The sequence below is a fragment of the Fulmarus glacialis genome, unplaced genomic scaffold, assembly GCF_000690835.1.
Source record: "Fulmarus glacialis isolate BGI_N327 unplaced genomic scaffold, ASM69083v1 scaffold21216, whole genome shotgun sequence".
In the NCBI taxonomy this organism is placed as follows: Eukaryota; Metazoa; Chordata; class Aves; order Procellariiformes; family Procellariidae; genus Fulmarus; species Fulmarus glacialis.
Window position 1 is genome coordinate 17,602 of NW_009217804.1, and position 23,202 is coordinate 40,803.

The 23,202-nt window shown below is 38.8% G+C and overlaps 1 protein-coding gene across 1 annotated transcript; it reads right to left on the bottom strand.

Annotated features, from left to right (window-relative positions):
- Positions 1 to 968: 968 nt before the first annotated feature.
- On the bottom strand, positions 969 to 22,102 carry CFAP57 (cilia and flagella associated protein 57; the record flags this gene model as incomplete). Its single annotated transcript, XM_009579830.1, has 20 exons — positions 969 to 1,180; positions 1,469 to 1,595; positions 5,462 to 5,605; positions 5,689 to 5,823; positions 6,821 to 6,937; positions 8,123 to 8,266; positions 8,685 to 8,843; positions 9,947 to 10,120; positions 11,132 to 11,322; positions 12,212 to 12,305; positions 14,378 to 14,533; positions 15,009 to 15,170; positions 16,317 to 16,490; positions 17,082 to 17,294; positions 17,794 to 17,907; positions 18,300 to 18,465; positions 19,161 to 19,300; positions 20,349 to 20,501; positions 21,446 to 21,629; positions 21,816 to 22,102. Coding segments are annotated over 20 exons (3,246 nt in total), but the record flags the coding sequence as incomplete, so codon positions are not given.
- Positions 22,103 to 23,202: the final 1,100 nt, after the last annotated feature.

The window sequence follows — 23,202 nt, forward strand, 5'->3', positions numbered from 1 at the left end:
AGGAAATGGAAACAGTAATGTACTAGCTGTTATAATACCGTATAGTTCCATGCTCAATCAGTACCTTAAACTTATGATGTATGTGAAGTACTCCTCAGTGAGACAGTGTGTCATGCACTGACAACAAAGGATGAAAAATGTACTTTTTTCTCCCTCATTATTAAAGAAATTACTCCCTGCCTTTTTCTATACATGAGTACTTTGCAGAGTGACTTTTTAGGAGAATTTCACTGAAAAACTGAACTAAAGGGATTGCAGATGTTGGAAAAAAGACAAGCAAAAATTAATTTATCAAAGTTATAGGTGAGTTCTGACATAAGGTTTGGACTTTATTCCAGACTTCGGAGTCTGAAACCGGGCTGCTTTTTTGTCCTCCTGAAATGATTGTAACAGAGGAGACAACACACCTCTAGACAGCAGGCAGAGGCTTGAGCAAGGGCTCTAGCTCAGGTGTGCTTGACCACTAGTCAAAGGTTGCCCTCAAAAGGTAATTGATTTTTAGTCTGTGACTGGATACCTGCTTGGAATAACACTGACATCTGTCTTAAGTGCGGACAGTCCTTTGTATGGACATAGGTAATTCAATTCTGGAAAATAAAAGGCTGATGTTGATTTTTGCAGCACAATGGCACCAAATGAGAATTCTAGTAGAAAAGGCTTACAGAGTTTGACCAACTCTTCTGATCTAGAACACATTATTTTTCAAGAGAAAGGTGCGTACCTGCCCTAGCATGAAGGCACAGAGATCAGTCTTGCACTAACACAAATGTATTTTTTTTTCTCTTGGCTCCTAGGCCTCATGGAAAGGGCAGATTCCAGGAAAGTAGAAGGGAGTGAAGTTTCAGAGCAGTGAGTGCTGCACAAATGCTTCTAGTGGAAGAGTATAGGAACATGGAAGCCTAATCGATGCTGTTGCATTTCTGATCTTGCCAGGAGAATATAATAATGTAAGGCATCCTTGAACCAGGTCACTGTTGCTGTGTCTTGTGGCTTCTTTCCAGATTCAGCTTAGGAAGATTTCCGTCTAAGAGAGGCTGAATTGCAAGCACTTGCCCCTTCTCCTGGATTTGGTCTCGCAGGTATTGAATTTCTAGCTGCTGCATTTCTATGATTTTCTCACTTTCCTTCTCTGCATTCAACCTCAGGACAGCTGGGCTGGACAGCAGTTCACTGGAGGGAGCTAGAAGATAAAATCAGAGAGGATAGAGTAGAGTAACAAAGGTCCAGCTCGCAGAGTTCTTTGGCATGAACAAGGAAAGGCATCTTTCAGGGCTGAAGGAGTAGAGCTAAATAGTAAGGTTCTGCAGTATTTAGCAGCTTCTACAATTAACATTACAATATAACAGGTACCACCAGGCAGACAAGCTGAAATGATATGGAGACAGTAACAGAATTGTTCACCAAGGACAAAAAAGGGCTTCTGGAATGAGTACAGACAATATGGAAAACATAGAAGAAGCATATTCACCTGTGTCTTGAATTGCTTGCTTTTTCTTAGTTAATCTTAGTGTTGACCGGAGGTCATGTACCTGGGTATGGGCCACCTTCAGTTCTTGCCGCAAGTCATTAATTTCCTTAATCAGACTCACATTTTCCTGCAAAAACAACATGCCCTATGAGGAAAAGCACAGGTACTATCTGGCTCAGCAGTATATATCTTCATATCCTTGGAAAGGACACTGGACAGTATAGAATCAGTTTCACAAGCAGAAGATACAGGGCAATTAGTACAGTACACAACATTTCAGATAAGGCCACAGTAGATTTGACACAAAACATGACGGTATTTAAACTATGTTAGCTCAATAAGCTAATACTTGTTTTGCTTTTCTGACTGCAGCTGCACTCCAAGGTATCATCTTCCTTGCCAATTCCACAGGGAAGCTCAGGTCCCTTTCTGGATTGATCCAATTAATTCAGAATTAATGTGAAAAATTCCCATTTCTCCCTCCAGTGTGTATTATTTTGCTTTTCATTTGCCACTAGGTGTCTGTTCACTTAAATTATCTGCATCTCCTTGCAGTTCTTCAAAGCCCTCTTCATTAGTTCTGACAGACATCACTTTCCAACACCCCTTCCAAATTATTAAGAAATATATAAAGCATATGGAGACTTGAGATACCTATTGCTAACATGCATATATTAATCTTTTTTTCTTTTTTTAGTCAGTTTTCAATCCATAAAAATTCAATCTCTAATTATTTTAATAGCCTACCACAAAGCATCTTGCTGAAGGAGTTGTGAAAGTGCAAGTAAATGTACTTTACCCATTGTTGTGACAGATTCAAAGACTTCAGTAAAACCAGTATTGGCTAATACTAGTGAAGGATGATAAAACTGTTGCTCATGATTCAGAAACAGGAGCACCATTAACTAAATATTTCTTTTCCGAATTCAAGAGAAGTGGAATTGTATATTTGCCTCTTACAAAGACAGTGAAATACCTTATCACATCAACAGCTAGTGCAAATGTTAAATAGCTGCTATCATACTTGAACAAAGAATAGCAACGATTTCAGCTACCCGTGGTGGTTTTTTAGAAGTTTTGGAACACAGCACCATTCCAACCCCTGGAACTTCATCATAAATGGCAATATTTTAAAAAGATAAATGGCCAAAAGGCATGCTTTGTGTACCTCACATAATACCAGTCTCAAGCAATAGGGAACCCACTAAAACAACAGGAGATAAGAACAAGGATTAATGACACTTTCCTATGAAAAAGGTGTCTTCAAATCTTGATTTTTTTTAAATGATAATTTTGGTTGATAGAGATAATTATGTTGCCATAAGAGATTTATGTAAGGCATATGATTCGGTTCCTTATAGTACACTTACAAAGTATTGGCACCACACCACTGAAACTTGATTAGTAACAAAGTGCAACGCTTACCGGAATTATCTGTATAGAGATGCACTCAAGGAGTTCAAGTTAGCAGCATTAACTCAAGGATGGCAAGATTCTCAACACTTCACTCTAAGACAAGTACACCAGCTGTGCTTTAGTTTCCCCTCAGCTGAAAGTCACTGACTGGAGGAAGATTGTGGGATGCGTTAAGGTCTGAACTCGTTGGGCAAGAACAGTTGTTCTTGCAGTGGTTGTGTTGGACTCTAAATGCAGCAGTTGGTGAGCTTAGGCAGCCTGCTCTGAAACCATAATACTTTGTTGACTTTGACTTGTTTAATTCAAGTCTTTAAACACAGATGAAATTTGACTGCTATGCATTTATCCCAGAGCTTGATCCTGAAAGGAACACATGAAGAAGATAACTTCCAAGACTCAGTCAAGAAAATTTTCTTTTGACCAGCTTTCAGAGTTAGGTCACACCATTTCTGTTAGGTGTACTTTAGTCATAAGCATCTTCGTAAGTTCACTCCAAGTGGCTGAATGCTGCTATCAAATGAAGATCTTGCTTTTGTTCTATTAGACAGTATAATACATAGTATCCCGTATGAGGCAATCTGGGCTATGTAGAAATGCCTTGTTTGGTTTGCTGGGTGCTAAAAGGCTGCTGGTTGACACTGATAATATTTTTCTGAAGATGCATGCTATTCAGAGAGATTAGCCTTTAATTCAATCTTTGCATTCTGACAAAAAGCTTGCACTGCGATGCAATGATCATGCAATGGATTAAAATAAATGTTCATGGTAAAACTCATTGCCACGGGATGTTGTGGCAAAGTACCAATTGTTTCAGAAAAGGGATCGATCAAATGCATGGAGGATGAGGCCATCAGTTACAACTGCATATGATGTCTGCGTGCAACCTACAGCCTAGGAAGTCCCTACAGTGCTGACTGTCAGAAACAGGTAAGACATATTATAAAAATGATCATCCTATACATGCTTCAGTTCAAGCAGCGTTACTTCAAGATTATTCAGTGTATCTATTCTTATGTATTCAAGTGACCAAAGAAGCCATTACAAACATAGAAGGCTGGAGGGAAAACTAATAGTCTAACAACAAGCAACTTGCCAATTGGTAAGAAAATTAAAATTATCTTGACAGTTCTAATCATCTGTTGCAGCAGTCACTAGTGTAATGCACCTATGAGTAGTCACTCAAAGAGGAATGCATAGCTCTGAAAATGTAAGCACAACTGACGAATAATAGAAATACAGAGCTAGAAGGCTGCCAAGACGTCATTTACTTTTTCAAGTAAAAGCAAGCCCTGACAGAAGTTTGTCTAAACTAGTCTTAAAAGCCCCCTGTGAAGGACTGGAAGACCATGATAATTCCTCCTGGCAGTAAAGTCTCATTAATCTACTAGACTTCAGAGAACTGCTTTTTCTTTGAAGAAACCAGGCTGGTTAGAACCTTTGATATCTTAATCTTCCAGATGTTTTATTAATTCGGTTTTAATCATCATTTCGTGTTAGGCTTACTGATTCAAGATATCAAGTATTATCATTATGAGCACCATCTGTCACCCCATTCCAGCAAGGAAATTCTTCAGGTTGTTTTCTGAAGCCATCTCCTTTTGTGCCAAAAGGAAACATCTAACACACAGAAGGAGTAAAAAAATTAAAACAGGGCCTGGGAAGAAGATCGTTGCTGCTTGGGCCTGAAGCAGCACTATGAATAAATAGCAAAGAACAGATAATTTAGGAGGGGACTGAGGTTTAATGATCCTCAGGAAGCATAATAAAGTAACAATGAAGAAAGGGCTAGTGAGGGGAAAAGGAAATGCTGACTGAGCAGAAGGAGATCATGGTAAGAAGAGACTGTAAAAGACCTGTCCTCCCAGGATGTTTGCTGTGGGGCTTTAGATCCTCTCACTCCAGATGAAAACAAATTGGATCTTTGGCACCAGCAGTCACAAGTTTACCTTGCCTTGTAAGGAACAAGGATTCTGAGCAAGAGATCTTGGTACAAATAGGCATATTCATAATGTGTTTCTGAACTTCCTCAAAAAACCTGGATGTGAAAAGCAGAAAGTTCTTCTGAATTCAGACCAGTAGGCGTGGGACTATGTAGCCAAACAAAGTAATTCTTTTTTTTCCTTTTTCTTTTCTTCCTCCAAAATTATTTCCTAAACACCACCACACAGCAAGTACAGCCTGGCACTCAGACAGGTGCAAATTGACTATGACGGCAATTATAAATACTGTTTGAAATAAAAAATAAGTACATTAATTGCTTAAAAAATATCCAGGCACAGAGATTCCCTATCTCATTTTACATTAGGGAGCGGAGATAAATGAAAGTATCCACAAAACAGCAGCAATTTCTGTCTTTAGAGATCTTATACTTTTTGTCCAGAAAATTATAGAACTTCAGTAGCTCAATGAATACTATCCTTGAATGGAAGCACTTGAAAAACTCAGGAATTTCTGGCAAGGAAGCAAACCAAAACTGTTTCAAAGTCCTAAGAAACCATAGCGGTAAGGCTACTAAAGTCTCTTCTGTGCAGCTGCTTCCTTCTTCCCTCTCCAAACCACAAGGAAAAGGCTTATTACCTGCACGATGCGCATGTGAGCTGCTTGGTGGACTTCCTGATCCTTCACCACCTTCTTTTTTAAAGCTGCCAAATTCCTCTCAAGATACTCTCGCTGTCTCATGTACTCCTGCTGCAGATCTGCGTCTACTGCTTCAGTCTCCACCTGAGGGGGCACAGCATGTTGCCTCAGTAATTACACTACCAGAGAAATTCATCTGCAAGGAGAAGGGAAAGGCCCTGACTCACCATCTCTGATTGCTGCACATACTTGGTGTAGAGCTCACGGATCCCATCCTTCATTTTTCTTGAATCCTGAATGAAGCCCACACAACTATGAAGATCTGTTTTAAATCGTTTGATGAGAGCTTCCATATTTTGCTTCTGCAAGAATGATGTAGGTACATTCTTATTTGGCTCATCAGAGCACTCTATCACGTGCAATTTTCTAGAAAGTCTAGTAGACCTGGTGGAAGCTCTCATTTACTTTACTTCCACTTAATTTTTAAAAAATATGTCACTAAAAAAACTGCTGGGGATGTGTGCACTGCATGTCGAATAGTAGTGATATGTTTTAGCAGTAATATTAATCCAAGATGCTTGCATTAGGTAATGTAAGTTCCAGCATCCAGAGATCTCATCTGAAAACCAATGGCCTATTATCATTAATGCTATTCCCCACTGTCCTTTCCCAAACAACCTACATTCTTATTTAGAAACAACACGCAAACAGTTAATGAGAGAAGGCAAGGGACAAAACACATATCAGACACATGCACAACTTGATGATTTCACATCAAGATTTCACATCAAGATTGCCTTCTCATTCTCACTTGGTTTCTGCCAGGCCCCTCTACCTGCTCCCTCAGCCCTACACTGCCTGCTAAGCTCCTTCACCTTCACTTGCAGTCCCTTTTCCTCCCTCATGTCCGACGTGCTTGTTGTCAAACACAGGGGGTCTCCTCCATTAATAAGCCCATCCTTCATTTCATCCTACTAACGCCTACATATCGTTGTAGATGGTAGCCTACGTGCTGCTCCTGTTTAGGCCAAGTGTCCCCAGATTTCAAGCTTGGGCAGGGAAGGGTAGTCAGTTAAGCATTTGCCTCACTGCTCTGTTAAACCCCGGAGAATATGTGTTGATTGAACAAACTGACACATAAATAACTGGATTTTTTAAAAATCCACTCTCTAACCTGGTTGCAGGCTTGGAAGTTTTCTGCTTGGAAGTTTTCTGCCTTTGTCCCCACTGACCAGAGACTATCCTGGTCCTTGGACACAGTATCGCTGAAGTACCTGTTTGCTCACATTAATGCTTCTGCAGTGTTCTGTCCCCACAACCTTCATTATGTAGGGCCTGCACAGCGGTTGTACCCCATACCTTCTGCCTCTCTCTGTGCATCTCGCGATCAGTTGCCTTTAGTTTCTGTTGCAGTCGTGCGATGTTCAGCTTCAACTGTGTGCTCTCCTTGTGGAATCGTTCCAGCTCCCCCTCCATCTGAAAGGAAGGAAGCAGGAGGAGGAAATCAGGACTAAAAGGAGACATGAAAAAACAACACAAAACAGGAAAACCAGAGACTGGAAGTACAGACTGGATGGAGTAGATCCCCCTTCAGGTTGAATTATGACACGAAAAAAGTCAATTTTGGAACAACACTGCCCTCTGTCAGAATATACAGAAAACACAAAAATGGATATTCAACTCCCTTTTGAGCTACAGGTATTTAAGTGATGTGATGCCCCTTCATTTCCTTGAACTGAACTGGAGCTTTACTGTTCCGTCTGAATAAAAATGGGTGAGATGGAAATTAACAGTCAATACTGGAAAGAGTAAGTGCAACAATAAGAAGAACCTGATACTGAAAAGAAACAAATGCATTGAAAAGCTGTGGGTACATATGTAGAACACAGGGGAAAAAAGCAATAAGGGTACTACAACATTTACTGGCATGAGATAGTGACCAGAAGAGAGGACACAGCTTTGATCATACTAGTCTGACATACATACAAATTGTTCATTAGTTTGCATTTTATTTAAAAGGCTTTTGTTCTGAATAAACAGACTTATGAAAACTAATAGGTCACTGATTAGCTACGTCACCATAGTCCTAATTTGGCTGAGCTAAAGGTACATTTATGGAGAGATCACAGGAAGTTTCTATCATAAATAAGTTGCCTCAATGAATTTGCTGCAAGCTAAGTATGAATACATGGAAATTTTCCACAGACCAGCTGATGAACAGTAATTTGTCCACGTACCTAACTCCTAATCGGAGTTACATTTCCATAAATCTGCAACTTTTCTGAGAGAAGAAGTTCACTCTCTCTTCCTCCAGATCAGTAAAGACAGTATCTTGCAAACTCTATATGGTATGTGGAGGGCAACCACATAAGGACAAGATGTATTTTTAAGCAAAACTGATATTACTCAGAGTCTATAATTAAATACTGAAACAGGAGCTTAAATAACTGTGTCAATCACTGGTAACATGTGATAGAAAATTAAATAGCAGCTATTGTGTGTAAGTATTTTTATTAGCTGTAAAGATATTGAATCAGTGCTGTGTAGCCTTGAAAGAAGTCAAGGAACAAACAGGGTGGAGTCTTCCATGGGACTTGCTGGGTCATCTTTGTATTCAGACAAAGGGCTTAGAGGCAGAAGCCAAATGACACTGTTACTCACCTCACGGATCTGCTCCTTCATTGTTTTGATATCATTTTCCCGTGATTCTATTAGCTTCTTAAATTCCTCTATTCTGTAATCCAGTACAAACTTGAACTTTTCCAGTTCCTGATTTTTCTTTTTTAGATCATATATATGCTTCTCCTGGGAGAAATAGGTACAGAGATCTGAATCAGACACAGCACGTTCAAACAGATCCCTAGGACAAGGCACAAATATGGCAGAGGCATAAACAGCAGTCACAGATCTAGTGGAAGACTGGACTTCAGTCACGCATCTAACACAGATGGGGTGGGAAGGGAGGGGGCAAATAATGCAGAGAGCCATCTACAGATCCCAGAACAGGGGACAAGAAACTCAACATCCTGAACTTGAGCTCCCCAAGAAAAGCTTAGAATGTCAGAAAAAACCTAAAATCTCAAACTAAAGATTGCAAATTATTTAAGTTAAAACTGAATTTCCAATCATGTGATATTATCACAACATGATACTATTAAAATAAATATCTGTATTAAATTAAGGGAGGATGACTTTGATCTCAGCCAGTTGTCCAGTTTCTCACCTTGTCTTGGATAGTGTCGGCTCTCTCTTCAATCTCTGTCTTCAGTGCGAAGATGTCCTTCTCCAGTGACTTAATGATGCCTTGCAGCTTCTGCTGTTCCAGCCTCATTTCCTCAATGTCCCTGTTTCGCTCCTTGAGCTCTTTCTGTAGGCTGTTCAACTAGAGAGGCAAAGAAGTAAGAACCTAACAGACTCCAAAAGCTGTGCACAACTTAGCCACCCTACTCTGTAAGATACCTTGTAGACAGTGTGGGATAAAGGATATCGAATTAAGATATGATGAAGGAGCATCACATCACTTAAATACCTGTAACTCAAAAGAAGGTTGAATATCCATTTTAGTGTTTTCTCAGAATACAGAGATACTCACTGTACTACAAGGAATCAAGGAATTTGCATCCAGAAGCAAGAAGGGTGTGGATATTATACCCAAGCATCAGCTTCAAATAACACTCAAGCCATGGAAAATTATTTTAAGATGATCACTTGTCATACATCTCTAAAGATGTCAAAAGTAGACTGGAAGGGTGCCTAGTTCATAGCTCTTGGGTACCCTCAAAATCCCTGCCTCAGTACTAAGATCTGTGAAGGCAAGAAGATTGGAACCAAGGAATGGTGTTGGTCAAACTGTGAGAACCATGAAGAAATTTGTGGTCTCTAAAAGACTGATGACAGTACCATGATAATAGAGGGTATGAAGGAAGAGAACCTGTCTCCAGATAGATACTGAAGAAACTGAAAAGAAAAAATGTCCCTCTAACATGCTTAGGCAAATGTAATACCCAGCCAGTAAGAGAGCTAAAAGGTTATGCCTCCTAGGAGTAAAACCAATAAAAAATGATGATGCATACAAAACACGAAGTGTCTATTGCATTGAATGAAGAAATAGAAGTATTTTTCTAACAAAGCGACATTAGATCTTGGAAAAATGAAAAGGTTCATTTCTTTCCTATCACAGGATGAACAATATTATTATTATTAATTTAAAACTATGTAAGATAAAATAAAGTGTACTAATAAAAACACGTCCTCTATCATCTACCTCTAATCATATCAGCAATACAATCAGCACACAGCTGCTTCTTCTGCCCAAATATTCTAAAACATTCAAACTGATATAAGAAGGGGCTACTGTTGTCATATGAAATGCCACATATTTACAGACTAAAATAACAGACTAGATTGACGTGCCATTAATCACATTCAATCCTCGGATATAAGTCTCCACGTGCAAGTCTGATCCTACCACAGAATAAGAGATACCCGTTTATTCATGACTCCTGTTTCCCCTTTCAGTTGCAGGTTTGATTCCTTTTCTTCCAAGAGCTGTCTCTCATACTTGATTTTGATTTCCAGGATTTCTCGGTCTTCATCTTCTTCGATTTGTTTCTTAATTTCCTCATGTGCTTGAAGCTGCTGTCTCATATCCTCCTCTGCCTGCAGTTAAGGAAAGCAAACATTAGAGAAGACAACAGTAAGAGACCAATAAAGAAGAGGAGAATTCTTTATTTGTAACTGTGTTTCTCCTGGGAGGATCTATATTTAATGGATCATTCAACTGCAGCAATATCATTTAAGATAAACTAACTTCTTAGGGGATTAAAGTAACTTTAAAAACTGTTAAGAGAAACATAAAAAATTCTTCTTAAAAAAAAATTCTTCTTAAGGCTTGGACGCTTCAAATCAGAAACCTTGCCCAAATACTAACATCAGCAAACTTGTTCTGGCAGCAGAAAACGTAAACATGAGTAACACTTGAGAAGATCTTTTTAAAATTGCTGTTTCTGATGCATTAGGACCAATAACCACTCAGGTTTACATCAGTCTCTGTATGCCTCTCCTCTCACATTCATTCCTCACATTCTTTCCAAATTGGTATTGCAACACAGGGCTGCAAACAGTAATGTTGATAGAACTTATTGACTTTAGATATATAAGCATCAGTTATCTGGCTGCCCTTTGTCAAGCCAAGTCTTTGACCTCAATGTGCAGGAGTTTTTGAAGTACTCAGGGTTTTTCTCTTTGTTCCCCAAAAGGATGCAGGCAGGAACCTCAGGGACTCAGGAATGGAATTCACCATTTTAGAAATATTATGTCTTCACTAGAACAAGATGATTGACTCTTTCTTTCTTCAATTACAGTAAATGTATCATCTAACCCACATGAATAAATAGGAATTCTTGGATCTAGAGGAAAGAGAGGCGAAGCTGAGAATGCCCAAGGATATTAATCTTAGCAGGTTACTTACTCAAGGTAGAAAGCCCAGAAAAGTTGGTAACTCGGCTGGGTTTTCCTCATTAGTATTCTACCTGCCAACACATTTCCCCAATGTTACAGGCAAATTAGGATTTGCATGGAGGGAGCCAACCTCTCCTCTTCTAGGGAACATTTTATCACAGTTGGAGATAAACTTAGTCAACAATTCAAACTGCAAATCAACTTTCCCACCTCTTCCAGCAGAATAGATTTCTCATTAAGTTTTTCCTCATAATATTCTGTTAGCTCCTTCACGGCCCTGCTTTTGCTCTCCTCCAAATTGTGCAATTGTTTCTCATATTCCTCCTGCATCCTCTGGGATTTCACTTGCAGCTCCTGGTATTTCTCATTTTCCATTAAGAGTTTCTGATTACTGTCAGATTCTGGTAACAGGAAACATATGGAATGGATAAAACTAATAGAAAAGAGAGGTGTATCCTATCCTTCTACAGTCATCATTCTCTACTGTCTTTTTGACAGCTGGTTGCAGTAAGTTACACTAGAAGCACTTCATTGCTTTCTTCATCAGGGGTTTTAGACTCTGTGGCCATACAAAATTTTACATCAGAAAATCATCTCTTGAGTTTACTGCTCTTCCTTTTACTTACCACTTCACTAATAATGCCTGTTCCAAAGCTGTGATTCACCTTTCTCAGTTGTGTCTCTGAATATTCTGCTATATCCCTGCTTGCTGGATCGGTACAGAATGTTGTTCTGTTCCAGCTTGAACAAGCTATACAAGTAAAACCTACACCAAAATCTCCTACTCTGCCATTACAACAAATTAATAACAGCTAATTTAGGCATTCCCTTGAGATGACACCATGACAGAGTTGTATAAGTACAACCGTTACAGAGTATGAGTAGGCAATGGACTCATTTATGGGTGGACTTGCTTTTTGGTACTAATTTGCAGTATTTCTGCTTTATCTTGATTACAAATCTGGGGTTTAGGTATTTCCATGTTGTGTGCATTGTACATTAGCCTCCTTGCTGAACTGTATGACTTCAATATTCTTGCACAGTGAGCTATAAGATAAATGAAGAAATTACTAATCCAAAAACCAAACATCTAAGATACAGTGCCCATGTGCATGTTCTCATTATGGTCATGTGTGTGGTGCAATTTAGACAAATGTTTGATCTGCAACACGTGTACGACATACATGCCTTTTTCCTTGTACTCTAGTAATCTCTCCCTGTCACATTACTTGTTATGAATGTAATGCATATCCTCCAGATTCTAGTTACAAACACTTGTTATAGTCTAACCTAGCTGTTGCACCTCCCTGGCCTGTTTATTCATCAGCTCAGACAGTTGAAACTGGTGTTGTAGCTCCTGTTTTTCTTTTTCTGCCTTTAAAATCTGGGGAAAAAAATAAGAAAAATACATTTTAATTTGAAACTAGGAAAAGCAGGGTCCAAATTGTTTGTGCTCTTGCCCATGTTGGGGAACACATTCACAACAGAATTTATGTTTGAAGTTTCTCACCAAAATTCAGATGCCATGTGTCACTAAGCCAAGTTTTCCCAGAGATTAGTTTGTTATGACAAGTTACAAAACTATGGAAAGCTAAGGGAAAGTAGCAAATGGAGTTCATGTAATACAGGGTACAGTATAATCCTAATCTAACAAGAAAAGTTTTTGAGCTACAAAAGCCTCCACTTCTTTGTGTGTGCCTGCTTGACGAGTTCCACAAATTGTGCAACTCCAGACATTAAAGTTCAAGCTGCCTCCTGTCTCACAGGAGACATAAACCTAAGCAAAAGTGAGTTTTGAATGCCATTTGCTTGGAATGTCCGACTACCACTATGAATGACTTAATCTTCTAAAAAAGCACGAAGAACTGGAACAAGAAAATGGGTGAGAAATTCCCCAGAAAAGTTGGGAATTGTACCATAGGTACAATTTTTCCACTTTCTTCTCATAACAACTGTATGGGTCTTGCATACGCAGAAATACTCCATTTGCCTGCTGGACACAACAACTAGAAAGGTTAGCCCCAAGCCTGTCCAAATCTGTCGTTCAGTTTAATCTTAACATGTACTGATACTCAGACAGGAGGTACAACTTGCCTGCCTAGAAAACTTTTATTCACCTTCAGAGGCATTTCCTTGCAAGCCTATAATCAACAAGCCTAAAGAAGTCTCAGTGTAGCTGAGATTATCATAACTCTATAGCCAAGCGCTACCTATGAAAAGACCTGAAGAACAGCAGAAGAAAACCAGCACAGGTAAAACATGGGTAGAGGAATCTATAAGAAGTGAAATGGCTTTCCTGTAAAAGGTCAAGCTGTGCAAAAATGAGAAAAACAGAAAGGTTAAAACTCAGGTTACTTAAATGCAAAAACGACAATGAGAAAAGCCAATGAGCCTGAGGAACTACTTGAAGAAAACATTAAAATGAATAATTAAGCTTCCTCAAAAAAATCAAAATCAGAAACCTGCCAGAACATTTGTAGGGCCAAAAGACAAGAAAGGTACAAAAGGAGCACTTGAAAATGACAAGATCATAAAATAATAAAACTAGTAAGTAACTTGGCAAGCTTTCATACTGGAATCCTTCTTTATGTGGAGTCAAACTGAAATACTGCTTGAAGGGACTATATACAACTCAACAAAATAAGCAGTAACAAATCATCAGGACAGAATAGTATTCATCCAAAAGCTCAAAAAGAACATGAGGTTGACAGAATTGAATCATGTGATATGTAATCTCTCACTTCAAGCCATTTTACTGCCAGAGAAATTGCTATTGGATCACTTGCCTTCTAACTCTGAAAAGGGTCCAGAAATATAGCAAATTACAGGTCAGAAATCTGGTGTGTGCACCAGACAGATGGACAGAATAGAATTAACAGACACAGATAAATAAGACACTGGGAAAAATTATCATGGCTTTTGCTTTTCAGGGAAGTCCTGCTTCATGACCACAGAAAAATCAATAAACACGAACAGAAGAAATCCAGGGAATATATTTTACTTCTGTTTTCAAAAAGCATACAAGACACCTCAGCAGAAGTTTCTAAAAAAGCTAAGCGGCCAGGACATAAAGAAGGCGGCATTAAGAAGAATAATTGTTGGATCCTGCAGCAGCTGCAACCTTATGTGTGACGGAGCTTTTAAGGCATGGTCCCATTTCTACTCAAGGGAATATAGCTTACAGATCCTTGGTCTCAGGCAGCATTTATTGCTGGAATTGTTTTTATGTGAAGATACTTATAGGCTACCTAGCAGAACTCTTGCATCCCCTTGTACTTACAAGAGACTTGACTCAAAGGTAGCTTCATGCTTTGTAAGTATCAAGAACACCTTTATTGGAAAGGAATGCTTCATTTTTTAGATGCTTTATGGCATTCATACATATATAATGCAAGCTTGAATTCAACTCTTCAGTGAAAGATTTCTTGGTATTTGGTTCTGCAATATAAATCATACCTGGTGTTTGGTTTTAAGGGAGCCTATTTCCTGAGTGAAATTCTCTTCTAATTCCTTTATTTTTTCATTACAGTACATGTCCTTGAGACGTAGCTGGTAATGATTTTCTGTCTGTAGCTCTTTCACACGAATCTGCAGGTCTAGCATTGCCTGACTCTGTTAGGACATGGATGACAAGATAGTTTTAACAGAAAGATTATTTGCCATTAGCAACAGCTTGTTAAGGACATTTTATTTACATGCACATATTTATGAAAGACAGCCTTTGCAGAGAATTTTCAGACAGACAGACAAAGAAGTAGTTCCAGAAGCAAGGTTCCTTTGTTATCTTACAAGACAGTTTATAGAAATGCAGCTCCTGAGTTCTCTACTCCATTAAAACTGCTTTCAAGAGATCGGGGAAGTATTAGAGAAAAACTTTTCTCCACACTCACTGTTCATACAATGCAGTTTGCATATTAACAAGCAGCTGCAGCTACGTGCTGTAACCTCTTTTTATTACGAAAGCCATGCAAGCCCTTTTAAACAGAAGGCTGTATAGGAACAGCTAGTCACAAACATAATGCAAATGTAATTCATAAGCTGTACACTAGGAATCCTATGGTTCATGTTCACAAGTTGCTCGTCCTACCTTCTCTTCTATATCTGATCTCATGATCAGCACTTCCTCAGCATACTCAACTTCCTTTTCCCATTTCAGTATCCCACCTCCTTTATCATACACTTTCCAGATAAATATAGAGCCATCCTCTGAGGCAGTCAGCAGAAATAGGTCATCGTTTGTTACGGATATCTTAGAAGAAAGAGACAACAAAATAACAGTAGAGACAAGGAAGAATGGAGACACAGTTCAATTTTATACCAAATTTTTCTTCCCACCCACATAGTCCCTATCATTTCTATCACAGAAAATCAACAGTAGAAATATTAACATAGCCCCACTACCAACATTTTGATTACATTCTCTACTCCTGCTCCACCCTGGTCCAGACATCGGGGGAAGAGAAAGAAAAGAACACATAAAGACACTGGATCCACTTCTGCTCTCAAAGCTGTAGGAAGATTTTTCAAAACCTGGAACAGAAAAAACCTTCTAGACAGTTATACTACAGACAGGCAATTTATATGACAATTCCAAAGGTCTCTAGCTTTTTTCTTCGAGAAGCTGTTTGAGCAACAGATGGCTAAACATTTTCTTTTGAATCTGCAAATAAGTCCACAAAGAACTATCTAGTAATAACTGCTGTCACCTCCTCCAGACCTCTTGTGACTGTGTAGCCTGGCAGAGTACCTGGGAGCTGACACAGCTTATAAGCGAGGTGAAAGTAGAGTTCCAATAACTGAAGTTCATAGCCTAATGTTGGACTGTGCAGCTCTAAGTCAAGGTGCTGTATTTGACAGTGATACTTAAAATGCCAAAATTAGGAACAGTTTTAACAAGACAGAATATGTGGCTTCCTGGAGAAAGTGCACTGAAACATTCCATGGTTGCAGGCTCTACTCACCATATCCCCACCTTTCAGATGCTGTTCATTAGCCTTTTAGAAATACACTCTGGTTAGCAGGCCAGCACTGCAATCTCTTCTGCTCTTTACCTTGGCAGCAAGTTGCTTAATACATTTATCTCATTCCTCCTTCCATTCACACAGGTTTTCAAGCCTGCGTAACTTTATCTTCCTCTTTCCAGAAAGAGCTATATCAAAGTTCTTCATCAGGGATATGCCATGTTACATATCCTGGTGCAAGCCATTTTTTAGCCAACAGCAGCTTATCCAGTGACATCTATTTCTAGAGACAGCACTTCTATGAATGCTGTAATATTCATTCTCCATATTAACCTTAGCTTTAACATATTATGCTATGAAATGGGAAGGAGAATTAGCGCTAAAGGAGACGTGTGCAGCTGGTATCACAGGGAAAAGAAAGTACTCTATGTTACCTTTGTAACAGCACCTGCATGGGCCTGATACTCGTTGAAATCCTTCGTCAAAGGTAATGGGTATTTCATAGCTCGAATTGTCCCCAGAGATGTACCAACAAATACCATGTGCCCAGAATGAGAAACAGCTACTGCAGTATAAACAACACCAAAAGCAGGCACTTCATGCTGGATCTAAAAAATAAAAAAAAACCCCACAGAACCCTCACATTACATTGCTTCCCAATACAATTTGATTACTTATTGCACGAGCAATTGTCACGCAAATAACGCGGTTAAAAGAATCTTACTCCTATAGGAGTAAAGCCATGAACAATAATTAGTATTAAGCTATTAAGCTTTATAGATACGCACTCTTAAAATTTCAAGCCAAGTTCCACAAGTTGATCACTTCTGAAAGATGTAATGGTTATCACATACAATTTACTACTTTTCTGGACAAAAAAAAAAAAGCATGTAGCCTACAGTGGTAGATGCAATACACTTGTATTTCAGCAAAACAGTTGATAGAATATTGCCAAGTTAGTTTGTTAGCTAGATTAGAAGATTTCTAGGTAAATCCAAGTAAAGTTATAAAAATACAAAACTACAACAAAATCTCAGGTTACATGCTAAAGGACATAAAAACACAAGAAAACTGTCAGTAAATATCGCAGTTATAAAAACAAGACTAATTCCTACTTACCAAATGGATGATAAGGAAACCAAAGCACTAGTACCCTCCCCAGAGAACTTAGCAAAATCCCAAAGTGCTTGTTAGCTCACCGAAGACTCTGAAATTTCTTTGAGAGTTTGGTCAGATCCAACAGCAAAGATGATTTTGGCATCAGAAGACAGGGCAACGCTGCTGTAGATGCAGGACTTGAGCACACACTCTGACTCCCTTTTACCTGTCAACAAGTTCCACTCATACACAGCACCATGTGTGTCACAGGAGACAAATTTAGCATCGTCTGTGCTCCATTTAACTGCATGTATCTGGCAAAAGCAAAACACACCAAGGAGCCCAATGTGTAACTTACAGACATACAGCATGGAGTAATTTTACTGGTAAATCCATGACAACTTCGGAATCATACCTCTAAGTCTTACTTAAAAACCCCTAAATGTTTCTCAACTAATTCCATTATAGCACTAAAAAAAAAAAATCACTAAGAAATAATTTATGAACACACTGTCAGGAAAAAGCTCATTTCAATAACGAGTAGTATATTTTATTTTTATAAGTTATTACTGGGATATTTTTCCTGGTTCAGCTACCTGCAAATCATTAGCCTTCAATTTAAGGACATACTCTTTAGATGTATCTAGTGCATGCATACATGGACTTCTGACCAAAGAAAACTGACTTTTGTATTTCTATTTTTGCTTTTTGGGCCCGTTTCTTATCCAAAACTGTACTTTACCTTTTCAAAATGCATCTTATCAACTAGTTCATAGTTTAATGAGTTGTATCGTATAGGATTTGTTTACTAACCTTTCCACTATGTCCTTTCAGATTATTAATATTTTCAAAGGTGATGCTGGAATAAATTTGAATCACATTTCCATTAACTGCAGCAAAAAGATGGCCTCCGTTACTGAATGAGCACTACAAAAAGAACACAGCCACCCATTACTGTAGATGCAGTGGATAAAAAAATTCATTCATTGAATTCCAATGACATCATCTAATAACAGAATGTTACACAAAAAGAAAACTCCATGATGTAATTAGCCTCTTACTGCGTTCTTAATTGGTGCTTTCCCCCATAAAATTCAGTCCTTGAGTATTTCTGAGGAAACTACCCTTTCTGCTGCTTCCCAGGTCCACAGTTATGCATCAGCCTCCAGGCTTATTTTCCAATAGTCAGAATCCTTTTACCTGTGCTTTGATATCCCAAATCCTACTAGGATCTATTGGAGAGGTTTCTATCTTCTGTCATGTTCTTCACCACTCTGCTCCCTATAACTCCCCAATTTCATTTTTGCATCACTCCTTACCTCTCTACATTTTCTCACAGCAAACTCCTTGCAAACATGCATGTCCTCATACAGTAGACTTATAAACCGTAGTTTGTCAGAAAACCCAACCAAACAGAAAAGGCCAGTGGGATGAAGTGATATGGTGTATGCTTCCTCCCAATATTCCTTATACAGCTCCAAAGTGCTGAAAGAGAAAACCATTGTGCAGTATGGAACAGTACAAACTCCCTAGGCGTGCCTGACAGGACAATATCTGGCCCGGCAGCGACACCTGCAGTTACAATCTGTCTCTGCCTTGTCCTTGAGGAAATCTGTTGTCATTCAGTTAAGTAATGATCACACAGATGTTACAGGAAACAAAGGCAAATCTGAACTTTCTGGTTCACAGAGAAGGTGTGGAAGGTGCAAGAGCAAATCCTTGTTTACTGTAATATAATGAAGAAGGTAAATGAACCGCTGATTGCAAACCTACACAAAAATCTCTTCTGAGATTTGTTTTTCTCCCCCTCTGCCTCCATAGAACTTTAAAAGCTGGAGTCATTTTGCTTAAGAACTATGGCTACGAAGCAGGAGATGGGACAACAGTATCTTAAGACAAAGCTGAATGAAACATTCCTGAAGATTTTCTTTTTCCAAAACACATGAGAAGTCTGACACAAAAATGGCTTAATAGAAAAGGGTTTGGACTCTTTTGGCACTGGTTTTAAAGGCACTGCATATTCACCCTCCTCAAATCACGTCATTAAGATCATTTACATCCACACCACAGAATAATTTTACCAGAACAACACTCTCATGCATATGAGATTGCTGCTGTTGCCTGCTAAATACAATATACAAAAAAGCAAGAGGTAATAACAAACACAAACAACTCTTTACTTCATCTTGTAATTCCAGATGCGGACAGATCTATCCAGGGAACAAGTAGCAAGAATGGGTTTCCAAATACAGATGTCCAGACCAGTGATCGAAGCAGAATGCAATGGGAAATTCAGATACGCAAAATAAGCTGCCTTCTCCTGAGAAGCAATGAGAACATAAAAAAATCACAAATATTTCAGTGCAGGCAGTAAGTCAGGTAAGAAATCTATCATATCTCTTTGCATACAGTAATCAAATAGGTTTGAGGAAACCACTTAATGCTTTCACTGCATCAGTCTGAACATAACAATGTTAAAAACATAACAATGTTAGAATCAATTTTAACTTTATAATTAATAATCAAGGAAAGTGATGCAGGGAAGATGTAGGCTCCATAGTTCTCATACACTAGTGAGAGCCGAACACAATTGTAGGTGTCCAAAGAAATGCAAGTCAGATAAATACAACTGCAAGAATTCAGTTAAGACCTTCTGGTCAGACAGATATTTAAAAATAATCAAGTGCTGAGTGATAAACAACTTAACCAGGATGTTTAGCTACTACATGCTGGAAGTGAAGCACCAATAAAATTTTAGGCTGCATGCAGAAAAAGGACCTACAAAACCGCTTCCTGTAAAGATCTTTCTGTACGCCTGTATGCAGGTTAGTTATTTAACTCCATGCAAGTCTGTTTCATGATAATACATTTATCTCTTGTCTTTGTATTATTTAATTCCTTCAGAGTTGGGAATGTTTTTCATTATGTTTGTCCTTCACAAAACTATTATTTTAGAGTAACATGAGATTCCCGTGGCTGTTTCAGCTTTATCGTTGCATTGAAGTTTCTGCATATTACAGTGGAGCATAAACTACTACAGTTATGTTAAAAATCTCTCTGTTAAAGCCTTACTTAAGTGGTTCAACAGTGATACACACCCTTAAATGGTCTTCAGAGTGTCCTCTATCATTCTGCTGAAGAACATCATACAAATAACATATGGAGGGATGATTGAGTAAGGGGCTACTGAAATACAGCTCTCAGAGAAGCATGCAGAGCACTTCATATCATGAGCTTTAAGGGTTCAGATGCTATCTGATGGATTTTATGAGAATGCATCATAGAAAGCGACACTGAATAGCCTGTGCCATTACAATACACCCCTTACTGGACATGATGGCTGTGGAATGTGATAAAATTGCACTCACCTTCGTAAGATCGGTGGAGACCATAGTAAACATGTAAAGCTGATTTTTATTTGTGTTAACGACCATTGTTTCCTCAGAGGGACTGAAGCATATACATATAATGTCCTGTCTGCCTGACTGTTTTGGCTCACTGCTGAACAGGTCCTGAGGAAGCTGCACAAGAAATGCATCTCATGGGATATTGCAGGTCTCCATGGTTTAGTAGTAGGTGTGCACACACACACAGACTTTTGCTGTAATGCTACTCTAATAAGCATATACATAAATCAGTAAGACAACTTGGATATTTAATAGTACTAACTACTGCAAGGCAGGGAATAGGGGACAAGATAACCTAACTGTATCTATAGCATTACAGCTGAAAAAAGTATCAGAGGACATTTCAGCAGTTATTTTAAGTACTGTGTTAAACAAAAATGAAAAAGGTAGCAGAAAAACATTGAGAAAAAAACCTAGCAAGTGTCAGAATGAAAACTGCCTGAAAATTGTGATCTCAGAATAACAGTTCTTTGCAGTAACAGTCTTATTTCAGGGTCTTATGCATAGGGAAGATCTGACCTTTTAGGCCCAGAGTATGAACGCTTGACCAGGTCATCAGAGTTAAATGTTCTTATCCAGAGATTGCAGTAAGTCAATGTATACAGCTCACTATAAAACAGTTAGAAATCTTATTAGATTACTTAAGAGTAAGAGTACACAAGTCTCATCACAGTTATAATAAATACCTGAGGGGAGAAACGCTTTGCCTTGGAAAAAAACCAAGCAGCCCAGGTCTTTAAAACTGATGTAGACTACTTCTTAGCTCCAAAAGCCTCCACAAATACAAGTTCCTTCAAGTTTTCCTGAAGTTTAGCAGCCTCAAAGCACATTTTACATGGGAACATGCAGAGCTACCTTGCAAAAGGACATCTGTCACTGACTTTCAGTGTGACCTCTGGCAACTCCCTTCCTTTCGACATCACCAGGACAGTTAGCTAATCCTTAAAATGTAATTTAGAAATGTGCTAAAAATTATTATTAATAACGGAAGCACACCCATACCCCTCCCAAACAGGCCTCTGCTGCGTAATTGCTTGGAAAAGCTTTTTTCTCCCTACCCAGATTTCTTGATTCTCCTTGTAGACTTCCTTTTCCTTGGTCTTCTCAAACAGAAGAACAACTCCTGGGCTAGATGAACAGGCAAAGCCTTTGGAATAAGCTGCAACTGCAGATATTTGAGGCAAAGAATCCCGTTGTGAACCATTATCTTCAGAGGCCAGTCCAGAAGAGACATCAGAAGAACTGCAAGCAGGAAATGCATAAAGACTTAAGAATAAAGAAGAACAAAACCAAAAAAGGTTATCAGCAGCAATCAAAATATTATAACCCATTCATAAACTGCACAAGAAGGAAATAAGTGAATGGCCTGCAACTAATCTGCATGCACAACCATGAGACTATTAGTAATAGTATTTAACAAAGATTTACCTCTCATAGTCTTTTGTTGTTGCATCTTCTTCTAGTTCCATGGGTGGCTTTTTGTACTTTACACTTGTCTCCCAGTGCAGCTCTCCAGTTTCAAACAAGATAAGTTTGCCTGTGTCAGTGCCACATATAACTTCCTCCTTGGACAGCCAGGCATGGCACAAGTAGTTTTGCGGCTCTCCCTTTTGCAAATTAATCTGCTTCAAAGTTCCTTCACTGTATTTAAAAAGTTTAAAAAAGCCATTTCCAGTGATACAAACCTGTGCATTGTCTTGAGGACTAAAGCTCACCTATGGAACAAAAGAGAGAGAAATTATTTTACACAACTATGTTCACAAATAAGCAAATATTATACCTGTTCTGAAGACTTTCAATACCGGATACAGGAAAACAACAAGGGAAGAAGGTTCATAGAAACATACAGGAATACAGAAGAGATTAAGAAATAACCATCATTACTACATAGCACAATTTTCCCCCTTCCAAAACTGTGTATATCAATTTTACACGATGCTACAAATACATTAACTCTATTAGCTAAGACGCTATCTGAATCACAATGCAATACTGAAGAGAAAAAGTTGTCTCTGCCCTTCAGAATTAAATGACAAAAATAAGGCCAAAATACATCTTTACTGCTGATTAGCAAGTTTTTCAAGTAGCAAGCTTCCTGAAAAGTGGGACCATTCATTCTTAAAGGCCAGGAATAAATTCTGTATTTCTGTATTTCAGGCAAACCTTGCCCATTATGCATATTAATTCACATAATTAGGTGTTTATTGGTGAAAACAGTGGAACAGCCATCTCAATACCCAACATGAAGAATAGTAGGGGTAGTTAGACCTCATTTTTCATGCTTAATGGGACTTTAGACAGCAGTTGTCTTTAGACAGTCATCCTCCTCTCTTTAGGAATTGAGCTTATGAAGTCAGTAGTTCACTCTGCTTGTAGCTGTATCCCAGAAAAAATGGCAGCCAGGGTCCAACCAGCCCATGTACTGAAAGCCTCTTACTTCCCTGCAAGAAAGATACTAAAAAAGGGAACCCAAAGCAGGATGCAGGAATTGTTTGAGTGCCATCAGCCTGCTCCTAGCCACTCTTCCTGGGCTACTCCTCTGATCTGCACATAGAACAGACTGCAGGAAGGAAAAGGTGCACGAGCATGCAGAGAGCTTCCAAGATGTGCGTTACGCCTACTGAGCACAGCCAATATATTTAATGAGTGTTTCTGCAGGGACACAAGGGACACATTGCACAAGCACTGGCCAACTGAATTGTCCACATACCATAGATCTCATATGATGTAAGATAATCTCATGTGATATGGACATAAGAATGTCCATAATGGGTCAGAGCAAAAATTCATAGAATCATAGGATAGAATCATAGAA